This window comes from Anolis sagrei, chromosome 13 (genome assembly GCF_037176765.1).
Source record: "Anolis sagrei isolate rAnoSag1 chromosome 13, rAnoSag1.mat, whole genome shotgun sequence".
In the NCBI taxonomy this organism is placed as follows: Eukaryota; Metazoa; Chordata; class Lepidosauria; order Squamata; family Dactyloidae; genus Anolis; species Anolis sagrei.
The window spans coordinates 11,825,111-11,838,142 of NC_090033.1; the positions used below are offsets into that span (position 1 = coordinate 11,825,111).

Genomic DNA, 13,032 nt, shown 5'->3' on the forward strand with positions numbered 1-13,032 from the left:
CACAATTGCCTGAGTGAACGAGTGTTCTGGAGTCAGCAAACCAGACAATCTCTATATCTGTACAGACAATGGGGCAACAAAAATATTGTATACTCGCAAGTATTGTGAAATTAAATATATTAGAAACTGGCCTGTGAGCACTCCAGCTGGAGGTCAGCTGTGACCAGCAGTGCTGTCTTTTGTGTGCCCAGTTTGAAGAGGCACGAATGGAGGGCGAAAGAGAGAAACATGCCAAGAGGAAGACGCATCAAGCCAACCTCGACCGGGACCGCCTTCTACCTGGAAACCAATGCCCTCACTGCGGGAGAAAATACAGGTCAAGAAGAGGGCTCCACAGTCACCTACGGACCCACCGAGAGAACACCGACCTTGGAGGACCATCATCCTCGGACTACGAGGGATCGCCTAAGTAAGTAAGTACTTCCTCATTCTTTTGCACACTGCTGGAGAGATTTGTGGCGGTGTAAATTAGTTAGGTCCCTGCATAAGCGGTACCTAAATTTCCTACTTGACAGATGCAACTGCCTTTCGGGCTGCAAAGGTCAACAGCAAGCTAGACCAATGGTTGGGAGCTTACTCTAAACTGGGATGAGTTCAAACTCATGACCTAGTGATTTTTAATGCAGCTAACTACCAACCAGCTGCGTCACAACCCGGTCCTTTCTTTCTTTTCCATTTAAACAGACTGAATAGACTCAGAAGCGGAGTGGGCAGACCAAAAGACAACCTGGCAAAATGGCACTACCTAAAAGAATCCCAAACCTTGTGTGACTGTGGAGCAGAACAGACAACTCCGCATCTGTATGCTTGTCCATTGTGCCCTAAAGAATATCAGGAAGGCCGTGGAGTAGAGTAGATTTTAAATAATTTGAATTTATCAGGCAGGGAAAGATTTAAAAATAATCCCAACGCTGCTTCACCAAAATTATTATGAATTTCTCACTAAGGAACTTCTTTATAATGAATATCACAGGAGGGAGGTAACTGAATATATATTTGAATTAAGTTGGAACTGTTTCTTCAATTGGGGTACGCTGCCACCTTATTGCTTAGTATTCAGGCTGAGTTACATGTGTGGAGAGGATACTTAGTAACACTCTTCTGTGTTACTATATTTTTTGTTTTCCTTAGAGAGTTTAAATACCAATGACGTTGTAATGTGTTAACTATAATGAAACGTTTATTTATGTGTAATGCGTAATGGTTTCTGTAAGTTAATGGCATGAAAGCTTTGGTTACGTTTGATGTACAATTCTTAGATGGGTACTGGGTTCAAATCTAGACATAACAAACAGGAGATTTTCTCAGGAAACTAATCTCTGATGATAATTCCAAAACAAATTCCCACTTTCTGGAGGCTACAGACAATGCCGTTGCTGTTGCCCGTTTTTGGTCAAAAAATATTTATCCACCTGCACGCCTTCTATTTTTATGAGTTTTATACTAATTTATGCAATGCTTTTGATAGGAAATAAATAAATACATTTAACCAGACTGGGCCACAGCAACACATGGCCAGGGAAAGCTAGTAAATAAATAAATAAGTGGTTTGCCACTGTCCCTTTCCCTGATTCAAAAACTTGCTTTTGTGACTGAGCATGTTATTTGTGAAACAGATGAAAACAGACCACTGGGTCATATAGGAAGTGGGTCATACCAAAATAAGAGCAATCCTTCCACCGAATGCATCTAGTCTCTCGTTTGCCAGGATACACTTCTATGAGCATGGGTTGCTCCAGCCTCTTCTCAGAGCATAGGCGTCCAAGTAAAAGCAGGGGGTGAGGGACAAGCCCATGGGACAAAAAGGTCCATAATTTAGCTCTCATGGATGTGAACAAAGAGCGACACAGGCCTGGCATGGAGTGGCCTTCCCTTTGGCACCCCTGCTGCAAATCCTGCAAAGGTGGCAGCTGATTTAAGACTGTTTTGTTTCAGTCTGGATCAGAAAGGGGAAACGGCTGGAGGCAACCCTGTTTCCCAAGCTTTTAAATTGGCCGAGGAACGTCTCCTCATTGAATTCCCTTAACGTTGCAGCTCAATGAAGGCATTAAAAGATGTCAACCAGAACGGCTCTCTGTGTTGACCACTCTCCATCACCAAGAATGTTCCTTTGGCAGCCCCCAAAATGCCCCTTCGGCAGCTGGCTCACATAATTGGTATTATTAATCTCTCTCTGGGGTCCTGGATGGGAAGATAGCTGCATATGATTTCCCTGTGAATAATTTCTATATGGTTTTTATGTTTCCTTGTATTCCTGACCCTTTGCCCCTTCTCCCTCCAAAGAAATATGTAAGGGAACCCCCTGGCCTTCAGAAACAAAAGACTGAAACCTCCTGCCAAAGACACACTTGCATGGATAAAAGAAGGAGATTCTTATCTCTAGACTCGGAAGATGGCCCACTAGAGTAAAGCATTGTTTGACAAAAGTTTCTGTAAGATAAGGGGAAACCTTCCTGTCTGCTTTTTGTTTACTTCCCATTGATAGCATTAACCCCAGGCATTGTTCCTCTGTCTCACAGCCAGGAAAGACACATGTTGATTCACAGCACTCAAAGCAGCCCTGTATGGGCTCTTTGTCTCACAGGGCACATGGCATTCCTTTGTTTAAAGATTCCTTCCCAGATTCCTTTGTGTTCCATCATCCCGCCTCCATCTCTCCTGATTGGCTGTCGCCACCAGGTGGCAGAGGTCTCACCATTGGATCCTACGGACCACTGGAGCTTCCTGATTGGTCCAGAGGCGCTGGGGGCGGGAGGGCCGCCTCCCAGGTGTCCGCCCATCACCCAATCACAGCAGGGAACAACAGGGAAGCCGGGGCGGGGAGTTTGAACTCTGCAAATTTGAATTTACTATAAATATGACTGCATTGGTGTAATCTCCTCATGCTCTGCTGGCGAATGATTGCAGCTTTGCATCCGTTTCAGCTGAATCGCATTAAACTTTGATGGCTTTTCTTCAACTGGTGAGACTTTTCTTTGGGAAATTAGGGAAAAATATGGGATGCTTCTCTGTCTCGCCAGGGAAAAAAGAACTCTTTGAGGAGTCTAATTGGTCTCTGCCTCCTGGCAAGGACCCCTAAATTTTAGCTCTATAACAGAGCCATACCTGCATTGCTCTGCAATCTACAATGCCATTGTTCTGCAATCGAGAAATAATTTTCTAGGATCCAGAGATACTTGCCAGAACACCTCAGCAAGCAAGAGTCCAAAAGTGGAGGGCTTGTTCTTGGGCTGCCAGAATCAGGCCCTCCTTTGTCTCCTCTTTCAAAGTTCCACTTGTGAGCCACAGCCATGTTTTTTGTTTGTCAATTTGGCTCTCAATTTTTGTCCATGGAGAGCCTTCTTTTGCCAGTATCACAGGATGTCTGTGCCCAACACCACTGGAGAAATTATACTGTTTAGCTGGTATTGTACCACCTGGCATCCGTTGGGATGTAGCAGCCAGCAATGATACCTCCAGCCCATCCTCTGTTTAGATATCAGCCAGCATGCTGTAGCGAATTTGTTGATCTATGTTAAATTTTTGATGTATAGCTCTAGGTTGCAATGTGGCAGAATTGGCAGAAATAGGGTAGCAACAGTAGAGGCAAGATTAATTTGCATACCTGCAGCCGATTGGTCATATGCAGATGAGTGTAGGCCAGGATTTGAAAGGGCCACTGAGCCAGAATGGCAGTTGGGGGGAAGAGAGCTGAACATTCCAAAGGGGTGGAGTTAAGTTTAAAAATAGGGAGTTAGAGAGTCAAAAGGTTTCAGTTAGGGATTCCTGTTTGTGAAGGACAGTTAGGAACTTCTGTGAGAGAAAAGCAGTTAGGAAAATGGAGCTTAAGTTTTAAGGAAAATAAAGAAGTGCCAGTGTGGTTTAAGGCGGAATATAGTTCTGTCAAGAGTGTATGAAAAAGTAACATATTTGTTGATGTGAAACAGTTGAAGTTTGATAGGAAAAGTTAACTAAGTGAATGATATTGAATGTAAAGCTCAAGACCAGGGGTCCTCAAACTAAGGCCCGGGGGCCGGATGCGGCCCTCCAAGGTCATTTACCTGGCCCTCGCTCAGGGTCAACCTAAGTCTGAAACGACTTGAAAGCACATAACAACAACAACAATCCTATCTCATCAGCCAAAAGCAGGGCCACATTTCCCATTGAATACAAATAAGTTTATATTTGTTAACATTGTTCCTCATTTTAATTATTTTATTGTTTTTAAGTGTTTTTTACACTACAAATAAGATATGTGCAGCGTGCACAGGAATTCATGTTTTATTTTTCAAATTATAATCCGGCCCTCCAACAGTTTGAGGGACTGTGACCTGGCCCTCTGTAGAAAAAGTTTGTGGACCCCTGCTCAAGACGGTAACAGAACACACAAATGTAACCATAAGCGTTGGAGCCAGAAGCTAAAAATAAACTTTGTTACTTGGTTTACTACAAGAGTGTCTCAAGCCTGTAATACAAAAACCTCCGGGTAAAAGCTCACAAGAAAGCCCCAGCCAATTTAAAAAGGGGAAAATACATCAATACAAGGCAGTAAAAAAGATTTAAAAGAAAATATTTTTCCACCCACATCGTCACATGTAAAAAGACACTTGTAAAAGGACTGAAGTAGTGAAAGGTCGTCGCACATGCCTATGCCTTAAATCAAGAAATAGCTTCCTAAGAAGCTACAGAGATACTCGCAGGAACACCTCAGCAAGCAAGAGTCCAAAAGTGGCAGGTTAAAACCCGGAACCTCAATCTGTGGCTGAGACCGGATGTTGGAAAACTATTACAGGCTCCACAACGAAGACCCATTTAGTGAGCAAACCCTTCAGGCAGCGCAGAGCATTGCGTCCTCCATCTCTGAAGCCAAGAAAGAACAGTGGATCAAGCTGATCACAGAGGTCAACATGGGCAGGAGCAGCCAGAAGGCGTGGAGGCTGCTAAGATGGCTGAGCAATGACCCCTCACAAACTAATACCCATGCCAACATAAAGGCAGATCAGATAGCACACCAACTCTTGAAGAATGGGAAACCCAACTTTGCCACCAAAGTAGGAAAGAAACCAATAGCCAGAAAACGAGAGAGTGAGAACAACAACCTTCATGAACCCTTTACACTTACTGAATTGGACATGGCTCTCAATGAATGTAAAAATGGCCTGGATGATCTACGGATGGAACAAATCAAGAACTTGTTGAAGTTGAAGGCCCAAACTGCTGGAGGGCCGCAGTTTGAGGATGCCTGATCTAGCTCAAAGGGCTGCTATTACCTTCGCAGGCTTTCCCATCTTCCTTCAGCTTCTGTCCGTCCGGGCACTTGCAGTAGAAACTCCCGATGGTGTTGCAGCATTCGGACTCACAGCCGGCCTTCCCAGCTTCGCATTCATTCACATCTAAGAGTGAAAGTTAGGGGAAAAATACAGTTAGAGAGACTTAACAATGTACCCAATGGTATAACATGTTCCTGTTGCATGCCTTCAAGTCATAGAATCATAGAATCCTAGAGTTGGAAGAGACCTCATGGGCCATCCAGTCCAACCCCCTGCCAAGAAGCAGGAATATTGCATTCAAATCACCCCCAACAGATGGTCAACCAGCCTCTGTTTAAAAGCCTCCACCACACTCCGGGGCAGAGAGTTCCACTGCTGAACGGCTCTCACAGTCAGGAAGTTTGTCCTCATGTTCAGATCTCCTTTCTTGTAGTTTGAAGCCATTTTTCCATTGCGTCCTAGTCTCCAAGGAAGCAGAAAACAAGCTTGCTCCCTCCTCCAGGTGACTACCTCTCACATATTTATACCTGGTTATCATGTCTCCTCTCAGCCTGCTCTCCTTCAGGCTAAACATGCCCAGCTCTTTAAGCCGCTCCTCATAGGGCTTGTTCTCAGGTAATTTTCAACGGTAAGCAAACAGTATTTTGCGCCCCCCCCCCCCCCCAACCAATCACTGATATATATTTTCTGTTCGGCGTGGGAGTTCTCTGCGTCATATTTGGTTCAATTCCATCACTGGTGGAGTTCAGAATGATTGTAGGTGAACTATACATCCCAGTAACTACAACTCGCATATATCAAGGTCTATTTCCCCCAAGAGCGTGTCAAGAGCGCCCCTGGACAAAATCAACTATACTGCAAAGGCTTACTTTGCGTAATGCATTGAACCGCCCCTGCTTGTTCTCCAGACCCTTGATCCTTTGAGTTCTTCCTCATGTTCAGATGGAATCTCCTTTCTTATAGTTTGAAGCCATTGTCCCATTGCGTCCTAGTCTCCCGGGAAGCAGTAAACAAGCTTGCTCCCTCCTCCCTGTGGCTTCCTCTCACATATTTATACATGGCTATCATCATATCTCCTCTCAGCCTTCTCTTCTTCAGGCTAAACATGCCCAGCTCTTTAAGCCGCTCCTCATAGGGCTTGTTCTCCAGACTCTTGATCATTTTAGTCGCCCTCCTCTGGACACATTCCAGCTTGTAAACATTTCATTTGTGGAGCCCAGAATTGGACACAATATTCCAGGTGTGGTCTAACCAAGGCCGAATAGAGCATGGAGAGCATGACTTCTCTAGATCTAGACACTATGTTCGTATTGATGAAGGCCAAAATCCCATTGGCTTTTTTTGTCGCCACATCACATTGTTGGCTCATGTTTAACTTCCTGTCCACGAGGACTCCAAGATCTTTTTCGCACGTACTGCTCTCGAGCCAGGCATCGTCCCCCATTCTGTATCTTTGCATTTCATTTTTCCTGCCAAAGTGGAGTATCTTGCATTTATCCCTGTTGAACTTCATTTTGTTAGTTTTGGCCAGTCATCTCTCTAATCTATCAAGATCGTTTTGAATCCTGCTCCTGTTCTCTGGAGTATTGGCTCTCCCTCCCAGTTTGTTGTTATCTGTAAACTTGATGATCCTGCCTTCTAACTCTTCATCTAAGTCATGAATCAAGATACTGATCAGGGCCGGGCCCTGTGGATGGCACTCCGCTCATAACTTCTTTCCAGGATGAAGAAGAGACACTGATGAGAATCACTCTCTAGGTTCGTCCATTTAACCAATTCCTGATCCACCTCACCGTAGTTTTGCCTCGCCCACATTGGACTAGTTTCCTTGCCAGAAGGTCATGGGGGACCTTGTCAAAGAAGACCTTCCTGAAATCCAGACACGCTCCATCCACGGCATTCCCCGCATCTACCCAGCTTGTAACTCTATCAAAAAAATAGATCAGATGAGTCTGGCATGACTTCTTTTGATAAATCCATGTTGACTCTTAGCGATGACCGCATTTGTTTCTAAGTGTTTGCAGACCACTTCCTTGACAATCTTTCCCAGAATCTTGCCTGGTATCGATGTGAGGCTGACCGGACATTGGTAATTGTTTGGATCATCCTTTTTTTCCTTCTTGAAGATTGGGACCACATTGGCCCTCCTCCAATCTGCTGGAACTTCTCCCGTTCCCCACTCTCAATGGTTCCAAGATGACTTCTGCTAGTTCCTTCAATACTCTTGGGTGTAGTTGATCTGGCCCTGAAAGGGGACTTGAACTCGTTTAGAGCGGCCAGGTATTCCTGGACGACTTGTTTCCCAATTTGGGGTTGGATGTCCTCTAAACCCTCATCCACTCCATCTTGCTGAGGTTGGAGATGACTTTCTTTTTGTGAGAAGACCGAGGCAAAGAAGGCATTAAGCAGTTCTGCCTTTTCCCTATCCCCTGTTAGCATTGTCCCATCTTCTCCTCGAAGAGTCCATTAATGGCAGTAGTTCTCAACCTTCCTAATATTGTGGCCCCTTAATACAGTTCTTCATGGTGATCCCCACAGTTGCTACTTCAGAACTGTAATTTTGCTACTGTTATGAATCATAATGTAAATATCTCATATGCAGGATGTGTTTTCATTCACTGGACCAAATTTGGCACAAATACTGATACACCCAAATTTGAACACTGGTGGGGTTGGGGGGGGGGGGGGATTTATTTATTTATTTATTTATTTATTTATAGTATTTATAGTATTTATATTCCGCCCTTCTCACCCCGCAGGGGACTCAGGGCGGATTACAATGTACATATACATGGCAAACATTCAATGCCATAGACACACAACATATATAAACAGACACTCAGAGGCTATTTAACATTCCAGCTTTTTTCATGAGGGTATTCTGGCCACCAGGGGAGCTGTCCCTTCACTGTACATTTGTGACACTAATGAAGTACTTCCTCATTCTTTGCATGCTTGCTGGAGATTTTTATGGCATCGTAAATTGTAGTGTCATAAAATAGCCTCCCCGCATAAGCGGTACCTAAATTTCCTACTTGACAGATGCAACTGTCTTTTGGGCTGCAAAGGTCAACAGCAAGCTACACAAATTGGTCAGAAGCTCACTCCGACCCAGGCTGGCTTCGAACTCATGGCCTTTGGGTCAATAGTGATCTTAATGCAGCTGATTCCCAACCAGCTGTGCTACAGGGAGTTGTAGTTGCTGGGATTTACAGTTCACCTACAATCAAAGAGCATTCTGAACTCCACCAATGATGGAATTGAACCAAACGTGGCACAAAGGACTCCCATGATTTTGTGATACGAAATCCAGCATATAGATCTCATTTGTTGTGACATAGTGTGTTTTTGTGTCAGAATAATAATAATAATAATAATAATAATAATAATAATAATAATAAATCACACAGTCCTAGACGCTTGGGAAGTGTTCGACTTGTGATTTTGTGATACGAAATTCAGCATATAGATCTCGTTTACTGTGACATACTGTGTTTTTGTGTCAGAATAATAATAATAATAATAATAATAATAATAATAATAATAATAATACATCACACAGTCCTAGACGCTTGGGAAGTGTTCGACTTGTGATTTTGTGATACGAAATTCAGCATATAGATCTCGTTTACTGTGACATACTGTGTTTTTGTGTCAGTATAATAATAATAACAACAATAATAATAATAATAATAATAATACATCACACGGTCCTAGACGCTTGGGAAGTGTTCGACTTGTGATTTTGTGATACGAAATTCAGCATATAGATCTCGTTTACTGTGACATACTGTGTTTTTGTGTCAGTATAATAATAATAACAACAATAATAATAATAATAATAATAATACATCACACGGTCCTAGACGCTTGGGAAGTGTTCGACTTGTGATTTTGTGATACGAAATTCAGCATATAGATCTCGTTTACTGTGACATACTGTGTTTTTGTGTCAGTAAAATAATAATAATAACAACAACAATGTAATAATAATAATAATAATATCTCTAATTTTTCCACCTCAAGTTTCTGGAGGACTCCTGCCCCCTTGTGGATGGTTTTAGGAAAGCACTGAACCAATCTCTGCTTCTCTCATCGAAAGGGATAGTCAACCTGTGGCTTTTCTAGATTCCAAATCCCATCTTCTGCAGCCAGCCATAGTGGTCAGAACTAATGGGTATTGCAGTCCAATGAGGACACTCCTGACCTGAGGAAAATGCCCAATCCATGCCAAGGCAACAGAGTGAAACGGCTCTCTTCCCCATAAGCTTTGATCGGGGATTACGGATGCACCTTGGTCTTCTCTGCTCACTGGAGGGTTGCAGGATAGGTTGCTAATGAATGGCTTTGCCCTGTCTTCTTACCTAATCTGATGGGTCCGAACGAGGCAAGGCGGCCTCTTCCCCTTTGGAAGCGACCCAAGCTGGTGTTTGTTTTGACTTTGCAAACTTCTGAAGAACAACTCGAGTTGAACATCCTTCTGAGGGTTTGATCTTGCCTTAATCCATCGTTCCTATGAGCTGCCAAGAAGTGGGATGAGGGCTGAACAGAGGAGCGGAAAGGTCTTGAAATAGAGTTCAAGTTGAGGTCTAATACAGAGATGGGCAAGACATGGCCCACAGGATGTCTTTGCCCACCACTCAATACTCCTTGGCCATAGTGTTTATTTGTAAAGTTTTAGCATATGCTATATCTGAATGTCGATGATGATGACGACGACGGAGAAGCTCTTAGTCCCACTCATCCATTACGATTCCATGGCTCCTTCTCTCTCATCATGAGAAGCCTTTGATGCTTCTCATGCACACAAAAAGCTCTCTCGCTTCCAAGCCATGACTATTAGTCCCAGAGCCATAAAATATGCCTTTGTGATTCAATCCAGACACCGAGCCCTGAGATTTATGGATATATGTCGGGAATGCAAGGAAAAGACCTCTTAGTGAGGGATACGCAGCTCTAGGAACAGACAAGAGTTGAGAAACACAATCTTCTTTCTCTTATGCTGACAGATACGACTTCTTCAAATGGTTGTTTCAGGCCGTGCCATTGTGCTGGCAATCACCGGTGAAAGTGAAGGTGTGTGGGGCAGCTCATGGCACTCCACATGCCCTCTCTCCTCCCCTCATCACATGGAGGGGACAGGAGAGGGTGCTTTGGCACCCTTTCCCTCCCTTCATCAGATGGCAGAAAGGGCAGCGATGTGTGACAACATGAATTATTCCACCGCTCTTTTTGCCATCAAACGTTGTCACGCCGCCCTTCCTGCCATTACACATTGTCGTACCACCCTTTCCACCATCACACGTTCCACCACCCTTTCCGACATCACATTGTTCCTCCATCCTTTCTGCCATCACATGTTGTTCCACCACCCTTTCCACCATCACACGTTCCACCACCCTTTCCGACATCACATTGTTCCTCCATCCTTTCTGCCATCACATGTTGTTCCACCACCCTTTCCACCATCACATGTTCCACCACCCTTTCCAACATCACATTGTTCCTCCATCCTTTCCACCATCACATGTTGTTCCACCACCCTTTCCACCATCACACGTTCCACCACCCTTTCCACCATCACACGTTCCGCCACCCTTTCCGACATCACATTGTTCTGCCACCCTTTTTGCCATCACACGTTGTTCCGCTGCCCTTTCCACCATCACACATTGTTCCGCCAACCTTTCTGTCATCACATGTTGTTCGGCTGCCCCTTTTGTCATCACATGTTGTCCTGCCGCTCTTTCTGCCATCACACGTTGTTCCGCTGCCTTTTCTGCTATCACACACTGTCTTGTCGCACTTTCTGGCACCACCCATTGTCTCATTGCCCTTTCTGCTATCACACGCAGTCCTGGCAGCCTTTCTGCCTTCACATGCTGTCCCGGCGGCCTTTCTGCCATCACATGTTGTCCCGCCGCCCTTTCTGCTTTCACACATTGTCCCACTGCCCTTTCTGACATAACATGTGTTCCCACCTCCCTTTCTGCCATCACATTGTCCCACCAACCTTTCTGCCTTCGTAGGCTGTCCCATCACCCTTTCTGCCATCACCCATTGTCCTGTCACCATTTTTGACATCACACATTGTCCTGCCACCCTTTTGACCTTCTCATGTTGTCCCACCACCATTTCTGCCATCACATGTTGGCCCACCACCCTCTCTGCCATCACACGTTGTCCCACCCCCTATTCCCCCTTCACATGTTGTCCCGCCCCCTTTCTGCCATCACATGTTGTCCCACCACCCTTTTTGCCTTCACACATTGTCCTGCCACCCTTTCTGACTTCACATGTTGTCCCGCCCCCCCTTTCTGCCATCACACGTTGTCCCACCACCCATTCTGACATCATACATTGACCCACCACCCATTCTGACATCACATGTTGGCCCGCCACCCTCTCTACCATCACATATCCCACTGCCCTTTCTGCCATCATATGTTGTTGGTCATGGGGCTTCTGTATGCCAAGTTAGTTCCAGGTCCATCGTTGGTGGAGTTCAGAGTGCAGTTCTTAGATTATAGGTGAACTATACATCCCAGAACCTACAACTCCTACAAATCATGGTGAGTTCCCCCCAAACCTCTCAAGTATGTTCAGTTTCTCGTCGATTCCTTTGTTTGTGTGTGCGATAGAAAAGAATAGGAAAGGGTTAAGGGAGAGGCAATGGGTGGGGTCATGCAAATTCCACACCAATTGAGAAAGTAAGAAATAGTGGGATGTCTGTGGTGAAGGAAATACAGAAAATATAGGATGGAATCCTCCCCATATGAAAGCCTTCACTTGGGTGGCGGGCAGGATTGTGTTTGTGGAGGACGTTGGCAGGACTCTTGGACATGTTCATGGTGCTCACTATAACCTCAAATGTCACTGAAGGGAGGGCTTTTGGTGTCTCCTGAGTGGTAGGAACTATAACTGTTTGTGGAGGCAGGAGCTTTCTGTAGAAGTGGACACCCCAGCCACACACACATACATATTTTCACTTTTATTATGCATATTTCCTTACTTACTTACTTGTTGGCCGAGTAGGATAGTCTTCCAGGATCAGTATTCTGGTGGGTCCTTAGGTGACTGTGGAGCCCTATTCTTGACCTGCATCTTCTCCCACAGTGAGGACATTGGTTTCCAGGTGAAACGTGGTCTCGGTTGAGGTTGGCTTGACGCGCCTTCCTCTTGGCACGTTTCTCTCTTTCACCCTCCATTCATGCTTCTTCAAATTCTGCAGCACTGCTGGTCACAGCTGACCTCCAGCTGGAGTGCTCAAGGGCCAGGGCTTCCCAGTTCTCAGTGTCTATGCCAGAGATTTTAAGGTTGGCTTAGAGCGGGCATCCGGACAACGTGGCTGGACCAGCGGAGTTTATGGCAGAGGACCATCGCTTCAATGCTGCTGGTCTTTGCTTCTTCCAGCACGCTGATATTTGTCCGCTTTTCTTCCCAAGAGATTTGCAAGATTTTCCAGAGGCAGCGCTCATGGAATTGTTCCAGGAGTTGCATGTGACGTCTGTAGACAGTCCACGTTTCACAAATACAAAAACTGCAGATTGCAGATCACAATTTCTATATTACAGGAAATTCTTCATTGACTTCTTCATTCATGGGAACATTAACACGATTAATTAGTAACTGTTTATAAACGAAAGATTGTTTATCAATATTTTGTCAACACAATGAAACTTCCAAAATAACAATTACTATATACCAGGAGATTCTTCATAAGTATATGACATCAGAAATAGTCACTCAAATATTGTTAAATGCAATATAATGAAATTTTAGC

At 44.6% G+C, this 13,032-nt stretch overlaps 1 protein-coding gene across 3 annotated transcripts in view; it reads right to left on the reverse strand.

Moving 5' to 3' along the window:
• The window catches only part of MEGF6 (multiple EGF like domains 6), a 232,694-nt gene that overhangs the window by 175,901 nt on the left and 43,761 nt on the right, over positions 1-13,032 (reverse strand). For 2 of the 3 annotated variants that reach the window (XM_067472777.1, XM_067472775.1), the window contains exon 5: positions 5,250-5,372. The exons of the other annotated variant lie outside the window; for it this stretch is intronic. In XM_067472777.1, the coding sequence (XP_067328878.1) occupies positions 5,250-5,372 (123 nt within the window). The remainder of the gene's footprint in view (positions 1-5,249; positions 5,373-13,032) is intronic. 3 annotated transcript variants of the gene reach the window in all.